We start from the raw sequence: 19,608 nt of genomic DNA, 5'->3' as shown, positions 1-19,608 counted from the left end.
AACAACAGGTTAACAACGACAACAACAACAACAACAGGTTAACAACGACAACAACGACAACAACAGATTAACAACGACAACAGGTTAACAACGACAACAACAGATTAACAACGACAACAACAGGTTAACAACGACAACAACGACAACAACAGGTTAGCAACGACAACAGGTTAGCAACGACAACAACGACAAGATAAAAACGAAAACAACAGGTTAACAACGACAACAACAGGTTAACAACGACAGGTTAACAACGACAACAACAGGTTAACAACGACAACAACAGGTTAACAACGACAACAACAGGTTAACAATGACAGGTTAACAACGACAACGACAGGTTAACAACGACAACAACAGGTTAACAACGACAACGACAGGTTAACAACGACAACGACAGGTTAACAACGACAACGACAGGTTAACAACGACAACAACAGGTTAACAACGACAGGTTAACAACGACAGGTTAACAACGACAACGACAGGTTAACAACGACAACAACAGGTTAACAACGACAACAACAGGTTAACCACGACAACAACAGGTTAACAACGACAACAACAGGTTAACCACGACAACAACAGGTTAAAAACAACAACAGGTTAACAACGACAACAGGTTAACCACGACAACAACAGGTTAACCACGACAACAACAGGTTAACCACGACAACAACAGGTTAAAAACAACAACAGGTTAACAACAACAACAGGTTAACAACAACAACAGGTTAACCACGACAACAACAGGTTAACAACGACAACAACAGGTTAACCACGACAACAACAGGTTAAAAACAACAACAGGTTAACAACAACAACAACAGGTTAACAACGACAACAGGTTAACAACGACAACAGGTTAACCACGACAACAACAGGTTAAAAACAACAACAGGTTAACAACAACAGGTTAACAACGACAACAGGTTAACCACGACAACAACAGGTTAACAACGACAACAACAGGTTAACCACGACAACAACAGGTTAAAAACAACAACAGGTTAACAACAACAACAACAGGTTAACAACGACAACAGGTTAACAACGACAACAGGTTAACAACGACAACAACAGGTTAACCACGACAACAACAGTATAAAAACAACAACAGGTTAACAACGACAACAACAGGTTAACCACGACAACAACAGTATAAAAACAACAACAGGTTAACAATGACAATACAACAACAGGTTAACCACGACAACAACAGGTTAACCACGACAACAACAGGTTAACCACGACAACAACAGTATAAAAACAACAACAGGTTAACAATGACAATACAACAACAGGTTAACCACGACAACAACAGGTTAACCACGACAACAACAGTATAAAAACAACAACAGGTTAACAATGACAATACAACAACAGGTTAACCACGACAACAACAGGTTAACCACGACAACAACAGGTTAACCACGACAACAACAGTATAAAAACAACAACAGGTTAACAATGACAATACAACAACAGGTTAACCACGACAACAACAGGTTAACCACGACAACAACAGGTTAACAACGACAACAGGTTAACAACAGGTTAACCACGACAACAACAGTATAAAAACAACAACAGGTTAACAACGACAACAACAGGTTAACCACGACAACAACAGTATAAAAACAACAACAGGTTAACAATGACAATACAACAACAGGTTAACCACGACAACAACAGGTTAACCACGACAACAACAGGTTAACAACGACAACAGGTTAACAACAACAACAACAGGTTAACCACGACAACAACAGGTTAAAAACAACAACAGGTTAAAAACAACAACAGGTTAACAATGACAATACAACAACAGGTTAACCACGACAACAACAGGTTAACAACAACAGGTTAACCAAGACAACAACAGGTTAACCATGACAACAACAGGTTAACCACAACAACAACAGGTTAACAACGTCAACCAGAATGCTGCATGACATTTCAAGCAGTTTGTCACCTTCAGATTGTGGCCCTTGTTGTTGTGATAGTGTGTGTATATAGTGTATGTAGTGTGTGTGTGTTTATGTGTAGTGTAGTGTGTACAGTGTGTGTGTGTGTATAGAGTGTGTGTAGTGTGTACAGTGTATAGTGTGTGTGTGTATAGAGTGTGTGTAGTGTGTGTAGTGTAGTGTGTCCCTCACCTTCTCCTCCTCCAGGTTCTGTCTTCTCTTCTCCTCCACAGCGGACCGTCTCCTGTCCTCCTTCCTCCTCTGTTCCTCCACCTTCCTCCTCCTCTCCTCCAGGTGTTTCTCATAGTAGTGCCTGGCCCTCTCCTCCCTCTCCTGCCACGCAGCCTCCCTGGCAGCTGATACACAAACACACACACACACACACACACACACACACCTTGGTTTCTCTATCCAGCTGGAGATATACAATGTATTTCCATTCAAAATCCTATTTAACCTAACACCCAAACCCCTGACCTCTAACCCTTAACCCTAAGATTAGAATAGCCTTTGTCCTCATGGGGACATGGGAACTGTCCGCACAGTGGAGAACTTTTTTTACTATCCTTGTGGGGATTTTTGGTCAAGGATAGAAGAACCAACCTCCCACACACACAGAGTAAGACTTGCTTTTAGGGTTTCCAGATTACAATGAAATATATCCCCCTCTAGACCGCTGATTGGCCAGCTCATCCTCCACTAGACCGCTGATTGGCTAGCTCATCCTCCTCTAGACCGCTGATTGGTCAGCTCATCCCCCTCTAGACCGCTGATTTGCGAGCTCATCCCCCTCTATACCGCTGATTGGTCAGCTCATCCCCCTCTAGACCGCTGATTGGCCAGCTCATCCTCCTCTAGACCGCTGATTGGCCAGCTCATCCCCCTCTAGACCGCTGATTGGCCAGCTCATCCCCCTCTAGACCGCTGATTGGCCAGCTCATCCCCCTCTAGACCGCTGATTGGCCAGCTCATCCCCCTCTAGACCGCTGATTGGCCAGCTCATCCTCCACTAGACCGCTGATTGGCTAGCTCATCCTCCTCTAGACCGCTGATTGGCCAGCTCATCCTCCTCTAGACCGCTGATTGGCCAGCTCAGCCCCCTCTAGACCGCTGATTGGCCAGCTCATCCCCCTCTAGACCGCTGATTGGCCAGCTCATCCCCCTCTAGACCGCTGATTGGCCAGCTCATCCTCCTCTAGACCGCTGATTGGCCAGCTCATCCCCCTCTAGACCGCAGATTGGCCAGCTCATCCCCCTCTAGACCGCTGATTGGCCAGCTCATCCTCCTCTGGACCGCAGATTGGCCAGCTCATCCCCCTCTAGACCGCTGATTGGCCAGCTCATCCTCCTCTAGACTGCTGATTGGCCAGCTCATCCCCCTCTAGACCGCTGATTGGCCAGCTCATCCCCCTCTAGACAGCTGATTGGCCAGCTCATCCCCCTCTAGACCGCTGATTGGCCAGCTCATCCCCCTCTAGACCGCTGATTGGCCAGCTCATCCCCCTCTAGACCGCTGATTGGCCAGCTCATCCCCCTCTAGACCGCTGATTGGCCAGCTCATCCCCCTCTAGACCGCTGATTGGCCAGCTCATCCCCCTCTAGACCGCTGATTGGCCAGCTCATCCTCCTCTAGACCGCTGATTGGCCAGCTCATCCCCCTCTAGACAGCTGATTGGCCAGCTCATCCCCCTCTAGACAGCTGATTGGCCAGCTCATCCCCCTCTAGACCGCTGATTGGCCAGCTCATCCCCCTCTAGACAGCTGATTGGCCAGCTCATCCCCCTCTAGACCGCTGATTGGCCAGCTCATCCCCCTCTAGACCGCTGATTGGCCAGCTCATCCCCTCTAGACAGCTGATTGGCCAGCTCATCCCCCTCTAGACCGCTGATTGGCCAGCTCATCCCCCTCTAGACCGCTGATTGGCCAGCTCATCCCCCTCTAGACCGCTGATTGGCCAGCTCATCCTCCTCTAGACCGCTGATTGGCCAGCTCATCCCCCTCTAGACCGCTGATTGGCCAGCTCATCCCCCTCTAGACAGCTGATTGGCCAGCTCATCCCCCTCTAGACCGCTGATTGGCCAGCTCATCCCCCTCTAGACCGCTGATTGGCCAGCTCATCCCCCTCTAGACAGCTGATTGGCCAGCTCATCCCCCTCTAGACCGCTGATTGGCCAGCTCATCCCCCTCTAGACAGCTGATTGGCCAGCTCATCCCCCTCTAGACCGCTGATTGGCCAGCTCATCCCCCTCTAGACAGCTGATTGGCCAGCTCATCCCCCTCTAGACCGCTGATTGGCCAGCTCATCCCCCTCTAGACCGCTGATTGGCCAGCTCATCCCCCTCTAGACCGCTGATTGGCCAGCTCATCCTCCTCTAGACCGCTGATTGGCCAGCTCATCCCCCTCTAGACCGCTGATTGGCCAGCTCATCCCCCTCTAGACCGCTGATTGGCCAGCTCATCCCCCTCTAGACAGCTGATTGGCCAGCTCATCCCCCTCTAGACCGCTGATTGGCCAGCTCATCCCCCTCTAGACCGCTGATTGGCCAGCTCATCCCCCTCTAGACAGCTGATTGGCCAGCTCATCCCCCTCTAGACCGCTGATTGGCCAGCTCATCCCCCTCTAGACAGCTGATTGGCCAGCTCATCCCCCTCTAGACCGCTGATTGGCCAGCTCATCCCCCTCTAGACAGCTGATTGGCCAGCTCATCCCCCTCTAGACCGCTGATTGGCCAGCTCATCCCCCTCTAGACCGCTGATTGGCCAGCTCATCCCCCTCTAGACCGCTGATTGGCCAGCTCATCCTCCTCTAGACCGCTGATTGGCCAGCTCATCCCCCTCTAGACCGCTGATTGGCCAGCTCATCCCCTCTAGACAGCTGATTGGCCAGCTCATCCCCCTCTAGACCGCTGATTGGCCAGCTCATCCCCCTCTAGACCGCTGATTGGCCAGCTCATCCCCCTCTAGACCGCTGATTGGCCAGCTCATCCCCCTCTAGACCGCTGATTGGCCAGCTCATCCCCCTCTAGACCGCTGATTGGCCAGCTCATCCCCCTCTAGACCGCTGATTGGCCAGCTCATCCCCCTCTAGACCGCTGATTGGCCAGCTCATCCCCCTCTAGACAGCTGATTGGCCAGCTCATCCCCCTCTAGACCGCTGATTGGCCAGCTCATCCCCCTCTAGACAGCTGATTGGCCAGCTCATCCCCCTCTAGACCGCTGATTGGCCAGCTCATCCCCCTCTAGACAGCTGATTGGCCAGCTCATCCCCCTCTAGACAGCTGATTGGCCAGCTCATCCCCCTCTAGACCGCTGATTGGCCAGCTCATCCCCCTCTAGACCGCTGATTGGCCAGCTCATCCCCCTCTAGACCGCTGATTGGCCAGCTCATCCCCCTCTAGACAGCTGATTGGCCAGCTCATCCCCCTCTAGACCGCTGATTGGCCAGCTCATCCCCCTCAATCAACACAAGGAAGCAAGCTATATACAGGGTCAGTAGCTATATACAGGGTCAGTAGCTATATACAGGGTCAGTAGTTATATACAGGGTCAGTAGCTATATACAGGGTCAGTAGTTATATACAGGGTCAGTAGCTCTATACAGGGACAGTAGCTATATACAGGGACAGTAGCTATATACAGAGTCAGTAGCTATATACAGGGACAGTTCCAGGGTCAGTAGTTATATACAGGGTCAGTAGCTATATACAGGGCCAGTAGTTATATACAGGGACAGTAGCTATATACAGGGTCAGTAGCTATATACAGGGTCAGTAGTTATATACAGGGTCAGTAGTTATATACAGGGTCAGTAGTTATATACAGGGTCAGTAGTTATATACAGGGTCAGTAGCTATATACAGGGTCAGTAGTTATATACAGGTCTAGATGAGTGTAATTATTGTTGGGAGGGTCTAGGGGGTAGATGAGTGTAGTTCTTGTTGGGAGGGTCTAGATGAGTGTAGTTCTTGATGGGAGGGTCTAGGGGGTAGATGAGTGTAGTTCTTGTTGGGAGGGTCTAGATGGGTGTAATTCATGTTGGGAGGGTCTAGGGTCTAGATGGGTGTAATTCTTGTTGGGAGGGTCTAGGGTCTAGATGGGTGTAGTTCTTGTTGTGAGGGTCTAGGGGGTAGATGAGTGTAGTTCTTGTTGTGAGGGTCTAGGGGGTAGATGAGTGTAGTTCTTGTTGTGAGGGTCTAGGGGGTAGATGAGTGTAGTTCTTGTTGGGAGGGTCTAGGGGGTAGATGAGTGTAGTTCTTGTTGGGAGGGTCTAGATGAGTGTAGTTCTTGTTGTGAGGGTCTAGATGAGTGTAGTTCTTATTGGGAGGGTCTAGATGAGTGTAATTCTTGTTGGGAGGGTCTAGATGAATGCAGTTCTTGTTGGGAGGGTATAGATGAGTGTAGTTATTCTTGGGAAGGTCTAGATGAGTGTAGTTATTCTTGGGAAGGTCTAGATGAGTGTAGTTCTTGTTGTGAGGGTATAGGTGAGTGTAGTTCTTGTTGGGAGGGTCTAGGGGGTAGATGAGTGTAGTTCTTGTTGGGAGGGTCTAGATGAGTGTAGTTCTTGTTGGTAGGGTCTAGATGAGTGTAGTTCTTGTTGGTAGGGTCTAGATGAGTGTGGTTCTTGTTGGGAGGGTCTAGATGAGTGTAATTCTTGTTGGGAAGGTCTAGATGAGTGTAGTTCTTGTTGTGAGGGTCTAGATGAGTGTAGTTCTTGTTGGGAGGGTCTAGGTGAGTGTAGTTCTTGATGGGAGGGTCTAGGGGGTAGATGAGTGTAGTTCTTGTTGGGAGGGTCTAGATGAGTGTAGTTCTTGTTGGGAGGGTCTAGATGAGTGTAGTTCTTGTTGGGAGGGTCTAGATGAGTGTAGTTCTTGTTGGGAGGGTCTAGATGAGTGTAGTTCTTGTTGGGAGGGTCTAGATGAGTGTAGTTCTTGTTGGGAGGGTCTAGATGAGTATAGTTCTTGTTGGGAGGGTCTAGGGGGTAGATGAGTATAGTTCTTGTTGGGAGGGTCTAGGGGGTAGATGAGTGTAGTTCTTGTTGGGAGGGTCTAGATGAGTGTAGTTCTTGATGGGAGGGTCTAGGGGGTAGATGAGTGTAGTTCTTGTTGGGAGGGTCTAGGGGGTAGATGAGTGTAGTTCTTGTTGGGAGGGTCTAGGGGGTAGATGAGTGTAGTTCTTGTTGGGAGGGTATAGATGAGTGTAGTTCTTGTTGGGAGGGTCTAGATGAGTGTAGTTCTTGTTGGGAGGGTCTAGATGAGTGTAGTTCTTGATGGGAGGGTCTAGGGGGTAGAGGAGTGTAATTCTTGTTGGGAGGGTCTAGGGGGTAGATGAGGAATACAGTGATAACTGCCAGAGTTCCTGTAGAGAACACAAAACCTAACCCTGACCCCCAGACCCCTCAGGTAACCCCCCCCAGGTACCCCAGACACCCCCAGACCCCTCATGTACCCCAGATGCTACACACACTGCAGGATACACACCGGTCTGTTTCTCCCTCTCCTCTCGGCGTTCCCGGGCCAGTCTCTGTCTCTCGTTGATCTTGAGGACCAACGGCTCTGTAACATAAAACGCAAGGTTTAGAGAACACAATTCCACACACACCCAGAGAGAGAGAGAGGAGATGAGTGTAGTTCTTGTTGTGAGGGTCTAGGGGGTAGATGAGTGTAGTTCTTGTTGTGAGGGTCTAGGGGGTAGATGAGTGTAGTTCTTGTTGGGAGGGTCTAGGGGGTAGATGAGTGTAGTTCTTGTTGGGAGGGTCTAGATGAGTGTAGTTCTTGTTGTGAGGGTCTAGATGAGTGTAGTTCTTATTGGGAGGGTCTAGATGAGTGTAATTCTTGTTGGGAGGGTCTAGATGAATGCAGTTCTTGTTGGGAGGGTATAGATGAGTGTAGTTATTCTTGGGAAGGTCTAGATGAGTGTAGTTATTCTTGGGAAGGTCTAGATGAGTGTAGTTCTTGTTGTGAGGGTATAGGTGAGTGTAGTTCTTGTTGGGAGGGTCTAGGGGGTAGATGAGTGTAGTTCTTGTTGGGAGGGTCTAGATGAGTGTAGTTCTTGTTGGTAGGGTCTAGATGAGTGTAGTTCTTGTTGGTAGGGTCTAGATGAGTGTGGTTCTTGTTGGGAGGGTCTAGATGAGTGTAATTCTTGTTGGGAAGGTCTAGATGAGTGTAGTTCTTGTTGTGAGGGTCTAGATGAGTGTAGTTCTTGTTGGGAGGGTCTAGGTGAGTGTAGTTCTTGATGGGAGGGTCTAGGGGGTAGATGAGTGTAGTTCTTGTTGGGAGGGTCTAGATGAGTGTAGTTCTTGTTGGGAGGGTCTAGATGAGTGTAGTTCTTGTTGGGAGGGTCTAGATGAGTGTAGTTCTTGTTGGGAGGGTCTAGATGAGTGTAGTTCTTGTTGGGAGGGTCTAGATGAGTGTAGTTCTTGTTGGGAGGGTCTAGATGAGTATAGTTCTTGTTGGGAGGGTCTAGGGGGTAGATGAGTATAGTTCTTGTTGGGAGGGTCTAGGGGGTAGATGAGTGTAGTTCTTGTTGGGAGGGTCTAGATGAGTGTAGTTCTTGATGGGAGGGTCTAGGGGGTAGATGAGTGTAGTTCTTGTTGGGAGGGTCTAGGGGGTAGATGAGTGTAGTTCTTGTTGGGAGGGTCTAGGGGGTAGATGAGTGTAGTTCTTGTTGGGAGGGTCTAGATGAGTGTAGTTCTTGTTGGGAGGGTCTAGATGAGTGTAGTTCTTGATGGGAGGGTCTAGGGGGTAGAGGAGTGTAATTCTTGTTGGGAGGGTCTAGGGGGTAGATGAGGAATACAGTGATAACTGCCAGAGTTCCTGTAGAGAACACAAAACCTAACCCTGACCCCCAGACCCCTCAGGTAACCCCCCCCCCCCCCCAGGTACCCCAGACACCCCCAGACCCCTCATGTACCCCAGATGCTACACACACTGCAGGATACACACCGGTCTGTTTCTCCCTCTCCTCTCGGCGTTCCCGGGCCAGTCTCTGTCTCTCGTTGATCTTGAGGACCAACGGCTCTGTAACATAAAACGCAAGGTTTAGAGAACACAATTCCACACACACCCAGAGAGAGAGAGAGGAGTGGAAGGCAACTGACCTGCTTTGTTAGCAGCATTGTTGCTGTGAGTAGGTGTAGGTGATAGTGATGGGCTGAGGGTTGGGGTGGTGGACAGTGATGGGCTGAGGGTTGGGGTGGTGGACAGGGCCTGACCGGACGTTGAGGAGTCAGGCTCACTGGAGAGGGTCAAGGTTGGGTGCGAGTCAGATACTGGGGGAGAAACACAGCTGTCAATCACACAGAGCCTGTAAGAGAGAATAGATGGTATAGGAGGGAAGTCTTGCACTGCTCAGCCGACTGTAGGCCGGTAGAGAGTAGAGAGCGGTCAGCCGACTGTAGGCCGGTAGAGAGCGGTCAGCCGACTGTAGGCCGGTAGAGAGCGGTCAGCCGACTGTAGGCCGGTAGAGAGCGGTCAGCCGACTGTAGGCCGGTAGAGAGCGGTCAGCCGACTGTAGGCCGGTAGAGAGCGGTCAGCCGACTGTAGGCCGGTAGAGAGCGGTCAGCCGACTGTAGGCCGGTAGAGAGCGGTCAGCCGACTGTAGGCCGGTAGAGAGCGGTCAGCCGACTGTAGGCCGGTAGAGAGCGGTCACCCGACTGTAGGCCGGTAGAGAGCGGTCACCCGACTGTAGGCCGGTAGAGAGCGGTCACCCGACTGTAGGCCGGTAGAGAGTAGAGAGCAGTCAGCCGACTGCAGGCCGGTAGAGAGTAGAGAGCAGTCAGCCGACTGTAGGCCGGTAGAGAGTGGTCAGACGATTCTAGGCCGGTAGAGAGTGGTCAGCCGACTGTAGAACCGGTAGAGAGTGGTCAGCCGACTGCAGGCCGGTAGAGAGTAGAGAGCGGTCAGCCGACTGTAGGCCGGTAGAGAGTGGTCAGACGATTGTAGGCCGGTAGAGAGTGGTCAGCCGACTGTAGAACCGGTAGAGAGTAGAGAGTGGTCAGCCGACTGTAGAACCGGTAGAGAGTAGAGAGTGGTCAGCCGACTGTAGGCCGGTAGAGAGTAGAGACTGGTCAGCCGGTTGTAGGCCGGTAGAGAGTGGTTAGCCGACTGTAGCCTAGTAGAGAGTAGAGACTGGTAGGCTAGTAGAGTGTAGAGACTGGTCAGCTCACTGTAGGTTAGTAGAGTGTAGAGACTGGTCAGCTGACTGTAGGCTAGTAGAGTGTAGAGACTGGTCAGCTGACTGTAGGCTAGTAGAGACTGGTCAACTGACTGTAGGCTAGTAGAGTAGAGACTGGTCAGAGACTGGTGATAAACTCTGTCTACAAGCAGGCAGTAGCAGGCGTCAACACTGTTCTGCCCATTGTAGCAGACAGTAGCAGGCGTCAACACTGTTCTGCCCATTGTAGCAGACAGTAGCAGGCGTCAACACTGTTCTGCCCATTGTAGCAGACAGTAGCAGGCGTCAACACTGTTCTGCCCATTGTAGCAGACAGTAGCAGGCGTCAACACTGTTCTGCCCATTGTAGCAGACAGTAGCAGGCGTCAACACTGTTCTGCCCATTGTAGCAGACAGTAGCAGGCGTCAACACTGTTCTGCCCATTGTAGCAGACAGTAGCAGGCGTCAACACTGTTCTGCCCATTGTAGCAGACAGTAGCAGGCGTCAACACTGTTATACCTATTGTATCAGGCATCAACACTGTTATACCTATTGTATCAGGCAGTATCAGGCATCAACACTGTTCTGCCTATTGTATCAGGCAGTATCAGGCGTCAACACTGTTCTGCCTATTGTATCAGACAGTAGCAGGCGTCAACACTGTTCTGCCCATTGTATCAGACAGTATCAGGCAGAAACTCAACTGGTGACAGAGTCCTCTGGTCGAAAATGTTAAAAAGTGTATTTGTCCCATAAATAGACTATCCTATGCGTTTTAAATAAAATCAACTGCACTGATCTGGTCTGATGCTTTAAGCACACTGGTGGAGGAGAGAGAGAGATAGAGGAGGAGAGAGGGAGAAGGAGAGGAGAGAGGGAGAAGGAGAGAGAGAGGAGAGGAGAGAGAGAGGAGGAGAGAGGGAGAAGGAGAGGAGAGAGGGAGAAGGAGAGAGAGAGGAGAGGAGAGAGAGAGGAGGAGAGAGAGAGATGAGAGAGGGAGAAGGAGAGAGAGGGAGAAGGAGAGAGAGGGAGAAGGAGAGAGAGGAGAGAGAAGGAGAGAGAGAGAGAAGGAGAGAGAGAGAGGAGGAGAGAGAGAGAGGAGGAGAGAGAGGAGGAGAGAGAGGAGGAGAGAGAGATAGGAGGAGAGAGAGATAGGAGGAGAGAGAGATAGGAGGAGAGAGGAGAGAGGGAGAAGGAGAGAGAGGAGAGGGAGAAGGAGAGAGAGAGAGGGAGAAAGAGAGAGGGAAACTGCATAATAACAAAAGGGACTTTTTCAACCACCCTCTTAATCTGCCCCTCCCGCTCATGTTGTTGTGGGTCTACTCCACCTAAACTCACCTGTCTCTGTATGTGCACCCCTCCCCCCGCTCTGCTCAAATCAAACGGTCAGATTTAGCGATTAGAGTTGCACTCTCCCTGGCTGTATGTAGCAGGCTAGGCTAACGTAGCGGCATGGTTAGCATCCTCTGCCTCAAACCTGAGAGGATTAGCCAGCGCTAACGTTAAGCTAAGCTCCAGGCTGCTGGGGGAGAGGGGCCAGAGACTGACAGCCCCACAGCAGGCACTTTGAGCTGGGTAAACACAGCCTGAGGTCTGGTGATCATCACTGTGACTGTGATTGTAGGGCTTATTTTCCTTCATCTGAACTGATCTTTCTCTATGCATCGGCAGGACCAAACGGTAGCCTCCGATAAACTCAAGAAGGGAGGAGTGTGCCTCTGTAAACAACAGCTGGTGCTCAATCTCTAATATTAAGGAAGTCTGGAGGATCTGCTCGCCTGAGTTAGAACACCGTGTGATAAACTGTACACCATACTATTTACCAAGAGTTTATCACCATATACTGAACAAAAAATAAAACATTGGTCCCGTGTCTCATGAGCTGCAATAAAAGATCCAAGACATTTTTCAAAAAGCTTATTTCTCTCACAAATTTCTTAAAATCCCTGTTAGTGAGCATTTCTCCTTCACCAAGATAATCCATCCACCTGACAGGTGTGGCATATCAAGAAGCTGATTAAATCAGCATGATCATTACACGGGTGCACCTTGTGCTGGGGACTATAAATGGCCACTAAAATGTGCAGTTTCATAACAGATGTCTCATGTTATGAGGGAGCGTGCAATTGGCGTGCTGACTGCAGGAATGTCCAACAGAGCTGTTGCCAGAGAATTTAATGATAATTTCTCTACCATAAGCCGCCTCCAACGTCGTTTTAGAGAATTTGGCAGTATGTCCAACCGGTCGCACAACTGCAGACCACGTGTAACCACGCCAACCCAACCGCCGACCTCCACATCCAGCTTCTTCAGCAGTGGGATCGTCTGAGACCAGCCACCCGGACAAGGAGCATTTCCGTTGTAGTAAAGCCATTTTGTGGAGAAAAACATTCTGATTGGCTGGACCTGGTTCCCAAGCAGATGGGCCTATGCCCTCCCAGGCTGTGCCCAGGCATGTGAAATCCATCGATTAGGACCTAATGAATTTACAGTGGCAAGAAAAACTGTGAACCTTTTGGAATTACCAAATTTAAATTTCTAAAATAGTGTCATATAACCTGATCTGATCTTCATCTAAGTCACAACAAACACAGTTTAAACTAATAACAAACAACTATACGTTTTCATGTCTTTATTGAACACACCGTGGAAACGTTCACAGTGCAGGGTGGAAAAAGTAGGTGAACCCTTGGATTTAATAACTGGTTGACCCTCCTTTGGCAGCAATAACCTCAAACAAATGTTTTCTGTAGTTGTGGATCAGACCTGCACAACGGTCAGGAGGAATTTTGGACCATTCCTCTACAAAAGCAGTTTAGCAACATTCTTGGGATGTCTGGTGTGAACCGCTCTCTCGAGGTCATGCCACAGCATCTCAAATCGGGTTGAGGTCAGGACTCTTACAGGGACACTCCAGAAGGCGTATTTTCTTCTGTTGAAGCCATTCTGTTGTTGATTTACTTCTGTGTTTTGGGTCGTTGTCCTGTCGCGTCACCCAACTTCTGTTGAGCTTCAATTGGTGGATAGAAAGCCTTACACATTCTCCAGCAAAATGTCTGGATAAACTTGGGAATTCATTTTTCCGTCGATGACAGCAAGCTGTCCAGGCCCTGAGGCAGCAAAGCAGCCCCAAACCATGACGCTCCCTCCACCAGACTTTACAGTCGGGATGAGGTTTTGATGTTGGTGTGCTGTGCTTTTTTTTCTCTCCACACATAGTGTTGTGTTGTGTGTTCCAACCAAACAACTGTAGTTTCATCTGTCCACAGAATATTTTTCCAGTAGCGCTGTGGAACATCCAGGTGCTATTTTACTTCAGACGTGCAGCAATAGTGTTTTTTTCAGACAGCGGTGTCTTCTTCCGTGGTGTCCTCCCATGAACACCCTGCTTGTTTAGTGTTTTACGTATCGTAGACTCGTCAACAGAGATGTTAGCATGTTCCAGACGTTTCTGTAAGTCTTTAGCTGACACTCTAGGATTCTTCTTAACCTCATCGAGCATTCTGCGCTGTGCTCTTGTGCAGTCGTCTTTGCAGGACGGACGCTCCTAGGGAGAGTAGCAACAGTGCTGACATATATCCATTTATAGACAATTTGTCTTACCGCGGACTGACTTTTAGACTCCAATTAGCTTTTGGAGAAGTCATTAGCCATTAGTGTTCACATACTTTTTCCGACCTACACTGTGAATGTTTAAATGATATATTCAATATAGACAAGAGAAATACAATCATTTGTGTGTTATTAGTTTAAGCACACTGTGTTTGTCTATTATTGTGACTTAAATGAAGATCAGATCACATTTGATGACCAATTTATGCAGAAATCCAGGTCATTCCAAAGGTTTCACATACTTCTTCTGTCCTCTGTATTTTAACTGATTTCCTTTATATCAACTTTAACTCAGTAAAATTTATGCATTTATATATTTTTTGTTACATATATTTTTGTGGCATAAGGGTCTCAAGGTAGAGAAATAGAGAAGTGAACTAATACTTTCGGGATCCCTCTGTCTCTGATCCAGTGTATTATTCTATTATAAAGTGTCTTACCAGAGGAAATCACTGGTAATCTCCCTCCCTCTCTCTCCTCTCTCTCCTCTCTCTCCTCTCTCTCTCTCTCTCTCTCTCCCCACTCCCTCCTCCTCTCTCCTCTCTCTCCCCCTCTCCGCTGACACAGGGGACGGCACCTGCAGATTCAGTCAGTCTACAGTCACCCCACACCGCTGTCCTGTGTTTACTTGTTGCCCCCCCCCCTCCCCCATGTTACACCTCTTCCCTCCCTCCCTCCATCCCTCTCCTCTTCTCTTCCTTGCTGTCCTTCCTCTTCCTTCCTCAGTGATGGTGAGGAGGGCAGATCTCCTCAGCCTCTCCTTCCACACCCCTTCTGCAGCCTCCTGGTCCCTTCACTGTCCCACCACCCAGTCTGGCCCACCCCGTGAGGGGGGCAGGAGACCCCGCCACTCGGCTAGCCAGGTTAATAACTAATGCTAGCTAGCTGTCCTCCGGCTAACGGGGGCACAGCTCTGCGTGCCTGGTCGTTAGATCCAGAGAGAGCAGAACAGAAAAGGGGGATAGGAATAGGAATATGACGGAGACAGAGAGAGAGTAGATATAAGATCACTGTGCCACGTCCAGACAGTCTGCGATGGCAGTGCCAGGCGATATGAGCGAGGGAGAACACAAACAGACTCCACAGAGCCCCAGGACAGGAACACAATTAGACCCAACCAAATTATGAGAAAACAAAATAAACTACTTGACAAACTGGAAAGAACTAACCAAAAAACAGAGCAAACTAGAATTCTATTTGGCCCTAAACAGAGAGTACAATGGCAGAATACCTGTCCATTGTGACTGACCCAAACTTAAGCAAAGCTTTGACTATGTACAGACTCAGTGAGCATAGCCTTGCTATTGAGAAAGACCTCCGTAGGCAGCCATGGCTCTCAAGAGAAGACAGGCTATAAACTCCCATATCTATTAGGTGAAATACCACAGTGACATCACAGCAGCAAGAGGCCCGTTGCTATGTAAAAACGTCAACCAGTGAAGAACAAACAGCATTGTAAATACAACCCATATTGTATCTGTTTATTTATTTTACCTTTCAGACTTCAACTATTTGTACATTGTTACAACACTGTATAATAATATACTAATAATATACTGTAACATTTGAAATGTCCCTATTCTTTTAAAACGTATCTATTTCAATTGCTTGGGCATGTTTCCCATGCCAATAAGGCCCTTTGAATTGAATATAGAGAGCGAGCCTTTTGGATGTGGACACACGCTAGTCGAACATCTTGTTCCAAAATCATAATTAATATGGAGTTGGTCCCCCCCCCCCTTTTGCTGCTATAACAGCCTCCACTCTTCTGGGAAGACTTTCCACTAGATGTTGGAACATTGCTGCTATAACAGCCTCCACTCTTCTGGGAAGACTTTCCACTAGATGTTGGAACATTGCTGCTATAACAGCCTCCACTCTTCTGGGAAGGCTTTCCACTAGATGTTGGAACATTGCTGCTATAACAGCCTCCACTCTTCTGGGAAGGCTTTCCACTAGATGTTGGAACATTGCTGCTATAACAGCCTCCACTCTTCTGGGAAGGTTTTCCACTAGATGTTGGAACATTGCTGCTATAACAGCCACTCTTCTGGGAAGGCTTTCCACTAGATGTTGGATCCTTGCTGCTATAACAGCCACTCTTCTGGGAAGGCTTTCCACTAAATGTTGGAACATTGCTGTGGGGACTTGCTTCCATTCAGCCACAAGAGCATTAGTGAGGTCGGACACTGATGTTGGGCGATTAGGCCTTCAGGCTCACAGTCTGCGTTCCAATTCATCCCAAAGGTGTTTGATGGGGTTGAGGTCAGGGCTCTGTACAGGCCAGTCAAGTTCACCAACACCGATCTCAAAATATTTCTGTATGGACCTCGCTTTGTGCATGGTGGCATTGTCATGTTGAAACAGGAAATGGTCTTCCCCAAACTGTTACCACAAAGTTGGAAGCATAGAATCGTCTAGAATGTCATTGTATGCTGTAGCGTTAATATTCCCCTTCACTTGAACTAAGGGGCCCAAACCATGAAAAACAGCCCCAGACCATTATTCCTCCTCCACCAAACTTTACAGTTGGCACCATGCATTGGGGCAGGTAGCTTTTTCCTGACATCTGCCAAACCCAGATTCATCTGTAGGACTGCCAGATGGTGAAGTGTGATTCATCACTCCAGAGAACACGTTTCCACTGCTCCAGAGTACAATGCCGGTGAGCTTTACACCACTCCAGCCAACGCTTGGCATTCTGGTGATCTTAGACTTGTGTGCAGCTGCTCAGCCATGGAAACCCATTTCATGAAGCTCCTGATGAACAATTATTGTGCTGTCGTTGCTTCCAGAGGCAGTTTGGAACTCTGTACTGAGGGTTGCAACTGAGGACAGACAACAAAAAATATTTTACGCCCTACGCACTTCAGCGCTCCCTGTTAGCTTGTGTGGCCTACCACTTCATGGCTGAGCCGTTGTTGCTCCTAGACGTTTCCACTTCACAATAACAGCACTATAACAGCTCTAGCAGGGCAGAAATTTGATGAACTGACTTGTAGGAAAGGTGGAATCCTATGACGGTGCCACGTTGAAAGTCACTGAGCTCTTCAGTACGGGGCCATTCTACTGCCAATGTTTGTCTATGGAGATTGCATGGCTGTGTGCTCAATTGTATACACCTGTCAGCAACGGGTGGGGCTGAAATAGCCGAATCCACTCATTTGAAAAGTGTCCTCATACATTATAAATAAAAAAGTATGTGCTGTTCAGAGACGAATGAACCCCACTCTTTGGGAGGAGAATCCTCAATGGGACCAAGTTAAAAGTTTTCCCTAAATGCATTTAGAAGCATTTATATCCGAGTCATAAAGATCCATCTGTGAATCAGCTTTATACTGTCCTATGGGCACTGGTCTACAGACCCTAGTCTACGGGCCCTGGTGGTGTAATGTGGTGTAATGAAGCCTCGGCCACGGTGCTGGAGCCTCGGTCACGGCGCTGGAGCCTCGGCCACGGCGCTGGAGCCTCGGCCACGGCGCTGGAGCCTCGGCAATGAAGCCTCGGCCACGGTGCTGGAGCCTCGGCAATGAAGCCTCGGCCACGGTGCTGGAGCCTCGGCAATGAAGCCTCGGCCACGGTGCTGGAGCCTCGGCAATGAAGCCTCGGCCACGGTGCTGGAGCCTCGGCCACGGTGCTAGAGCCTCGGCCACGGTGCTAGAGCCTCGGCCACGGTGCTGGAGCCTCGGCCACGGTGCTGGAGCCTCGGCCATGGATTTAGAGATTATAGATGTAAACATAATAAACCTATTCATTCCTTTGGATCCAGACTGACCTGGGAGCATATTAAAACATTAGAAACACCTCTTTCCATGACAGACCGACCAGGTGAATCCAGGTGAAAGATATGATCCCTTAATAATGTCACTTGTTGAATCCAGGTGAAAGATATGATCCCTTATTGATGTCACTTGTTAAATCCACTTCAATCAGTGTAGATGAAGGGGAGGAGACATGTAGATGAAGGGGAGGAGACGGGTTAAAGATGAAGGGGAGGAGACATGTAGATGAAGGGGAGGAGACGGGTTAAAGATGAAGGGGAGGAGTCAGGTTAAAGAAGGATTTTTAAGACTTGAGACAATTGAGATATTTGGATTGTGTAAGTGTGCCATTCAGAGGGTGAATGGGCTAAACAAAAGATTGAAGTGCCTTCGATTTAGTAAGCGCACCAGTATGTCAAGAACTACAACGCTACTGGGTTTATCAGGCTCAACAGTTTCCCGTGTGTGTACCATTCAGAGGGTGAATGGGCTAAACAAAAGATTGAAGAGCCTTTGAACAGGGTATGGTAGTAGGTGCCAGGCACACCAGCATGTTAAGAACTGCAACGCTGCTGGGTTTTTCATGCTCAACAGTTTCCTGTGTGTGTATCAAGAATGGTCCACCACCCAACGGACATCCAGCCAACTTGACACAACTGTGGGAAGCATTGGAGTCAATATGGGACCAGCAGCCCTGTGGAAACGCTTTAGATACCTTGTAGAGTCCATGTTCCTGACGAATTGAGCCTATTCTGAAGGCAAAAGGGGGTTCATAATGTTTGTTTTTTATGTACACTGAGTATTCCTAATCTAACGAAACATGTACCTGCCAAGTGTCTGGCTTCCGCCGAGCCTCGGGCTGTTCGTCCAGGCTCCACCTGTCACGTCAACTCGGAGAGATACTGGGAATTATACGGCAACACACTGTATGCAACTTCGCCAAACATCCCAACAAGTGTATCTAGCCTAGCGGCAGAATTAGTCTGGGAAATGTGTTTAAGTCGTTTCCGTAACAAACACGGTTAGTTTGATAATAACCGGTGGGTTCAGTGTTCTATGGAAGGTTGATCGTTAATCCGGTCCCCGTGACCCGGCGCCTCGCACTACGCTACTTCAGATCACTTCTCGTCGACAAGCGGAGAAGCTGAAACAACAACCCTCCGGTCCGTGGATACCTCCAAGTTAAGTCACACATGAAACTTCGAGAGAAGTTGTTGAGTAAAGATTCCCGTTGATGGGAGCTCACCTTGTGGTACTGTCGGAGATGTGTCGCTGCCATCCTGCTCCGCCATTTGTCCTGATGTCAGATGATCGGGATAAGCTGCGCGACCGAGCGGAAGTAAGAGGACAGGGGTCGGTGTGGAAAGGTCCCGCTCGCAGACAGGTGAGGGACAACATTACACACCTGCTTCTGTTTGATGGCCTTTCAATGCAAAAATACTTAGATCCATCTAAGTGCTATGCCACTAACCCAAACTCGCTATGAATAGAAGTTACACTCAGGAAATTGTGTGGATACAGGGTGACGTATCCTCTAGGTACAGATCTAGGATCAGATACCTCTCCTCTTCCTCCTAATAACCATTTGTGGGGAGAAGGTAAAACTGACCCCAGAGTCCCCCCCCCCTTGTTGAATACATAGACCAATACGTAATATTGTGACAACTACTGGTGAAGTCTGGATAATGATCGTGTTGGAAAACAACAACAAAAACACGAGTGCAATGACTGATGCAATCAATTTATTCAACCAATGTTTCGACAGCTATGTCTTCTGCAGGGTTTTTCCTAGAAGTCTGTCAATAATGATAATGTTGCCTGCCTGGTATAGTAAAGGACTTCATTATACTAAGCATGTTTATTGTACTGTGTACACCAGGGATGTCAAACTCATGTTTATCCCGGAGACCATTCAGTCTTCGAGGTGTTATATTGCCTCACCTTGTTTTAGGACTTTTTGATGATCCCCGACTGTCTAGTTTTCATTTCGGTGATTATTAGCCAGCTGGACTGACAAGAAACTATATGAATGAAGGTAAATGTTTATTTCTACACAGTTTAGAGTTTATTTTTTTTTGTCATTTTATAGTATATTGAGTTGATCTCCCCAACTCA

General features: G+C 48.6%; 1 protein-coding gene across 1 annotated transcript in view; it reads right to left on the bottom strand.

Moving 5' to 3' along the window:
* LOC149984195 (uncharacterized) overlaps positions 1–18,885 on the bottom strand; it is an 88,890-nt gene extending 70,005 nt beyond the window's left edge. Inside the window, exons 1-4 of the mRNA XM_090230794.1 lie at positions 18,740–18,885; positions 9,064–9,234; positions 8,909–8,983; positions 2,160–2,323 (exon numbers count right to left, since the gene is read on the bottom strand). Coding sequence (XP_090086920.1) covers positions 2,160–2,323; positions 8,909–8,983; positions 9,064–9,234; positions 18,740–18,785 — 456 coding nt within the window. The 5' untranslated portion in view covers positions 18,786–18,885. The remainder of the gene's footprint in view (positions 1–2,159; positions 2,324–8,908; positions 8,984–9,063; positions 9,235–18,739) is intronic.
* Between the last annotated feature and the right edge of the window lie 723 nt (positions 18,886–19,608).

The sequence above is a fragment of the Oncorhynchus mykiss genome, chromosome 4 (assembly GCF_057628025.1).
Source record: "Oncorhynchus mykiss isolate SJ-2025 chromosome 4, ASM5762802v1, whole genome shotgun sequence".
NCBI lineage: Eukaryota > Metazoa > Chordata > Actinopteri > Salmoniformes > Salmonidae > Oncorhynchus > Oncorhynchus mykiss.
Note: the sequence above shows the minus strand (reverse complement) of the source record. Positions and strands in the feature narration are given on the sequence as shown.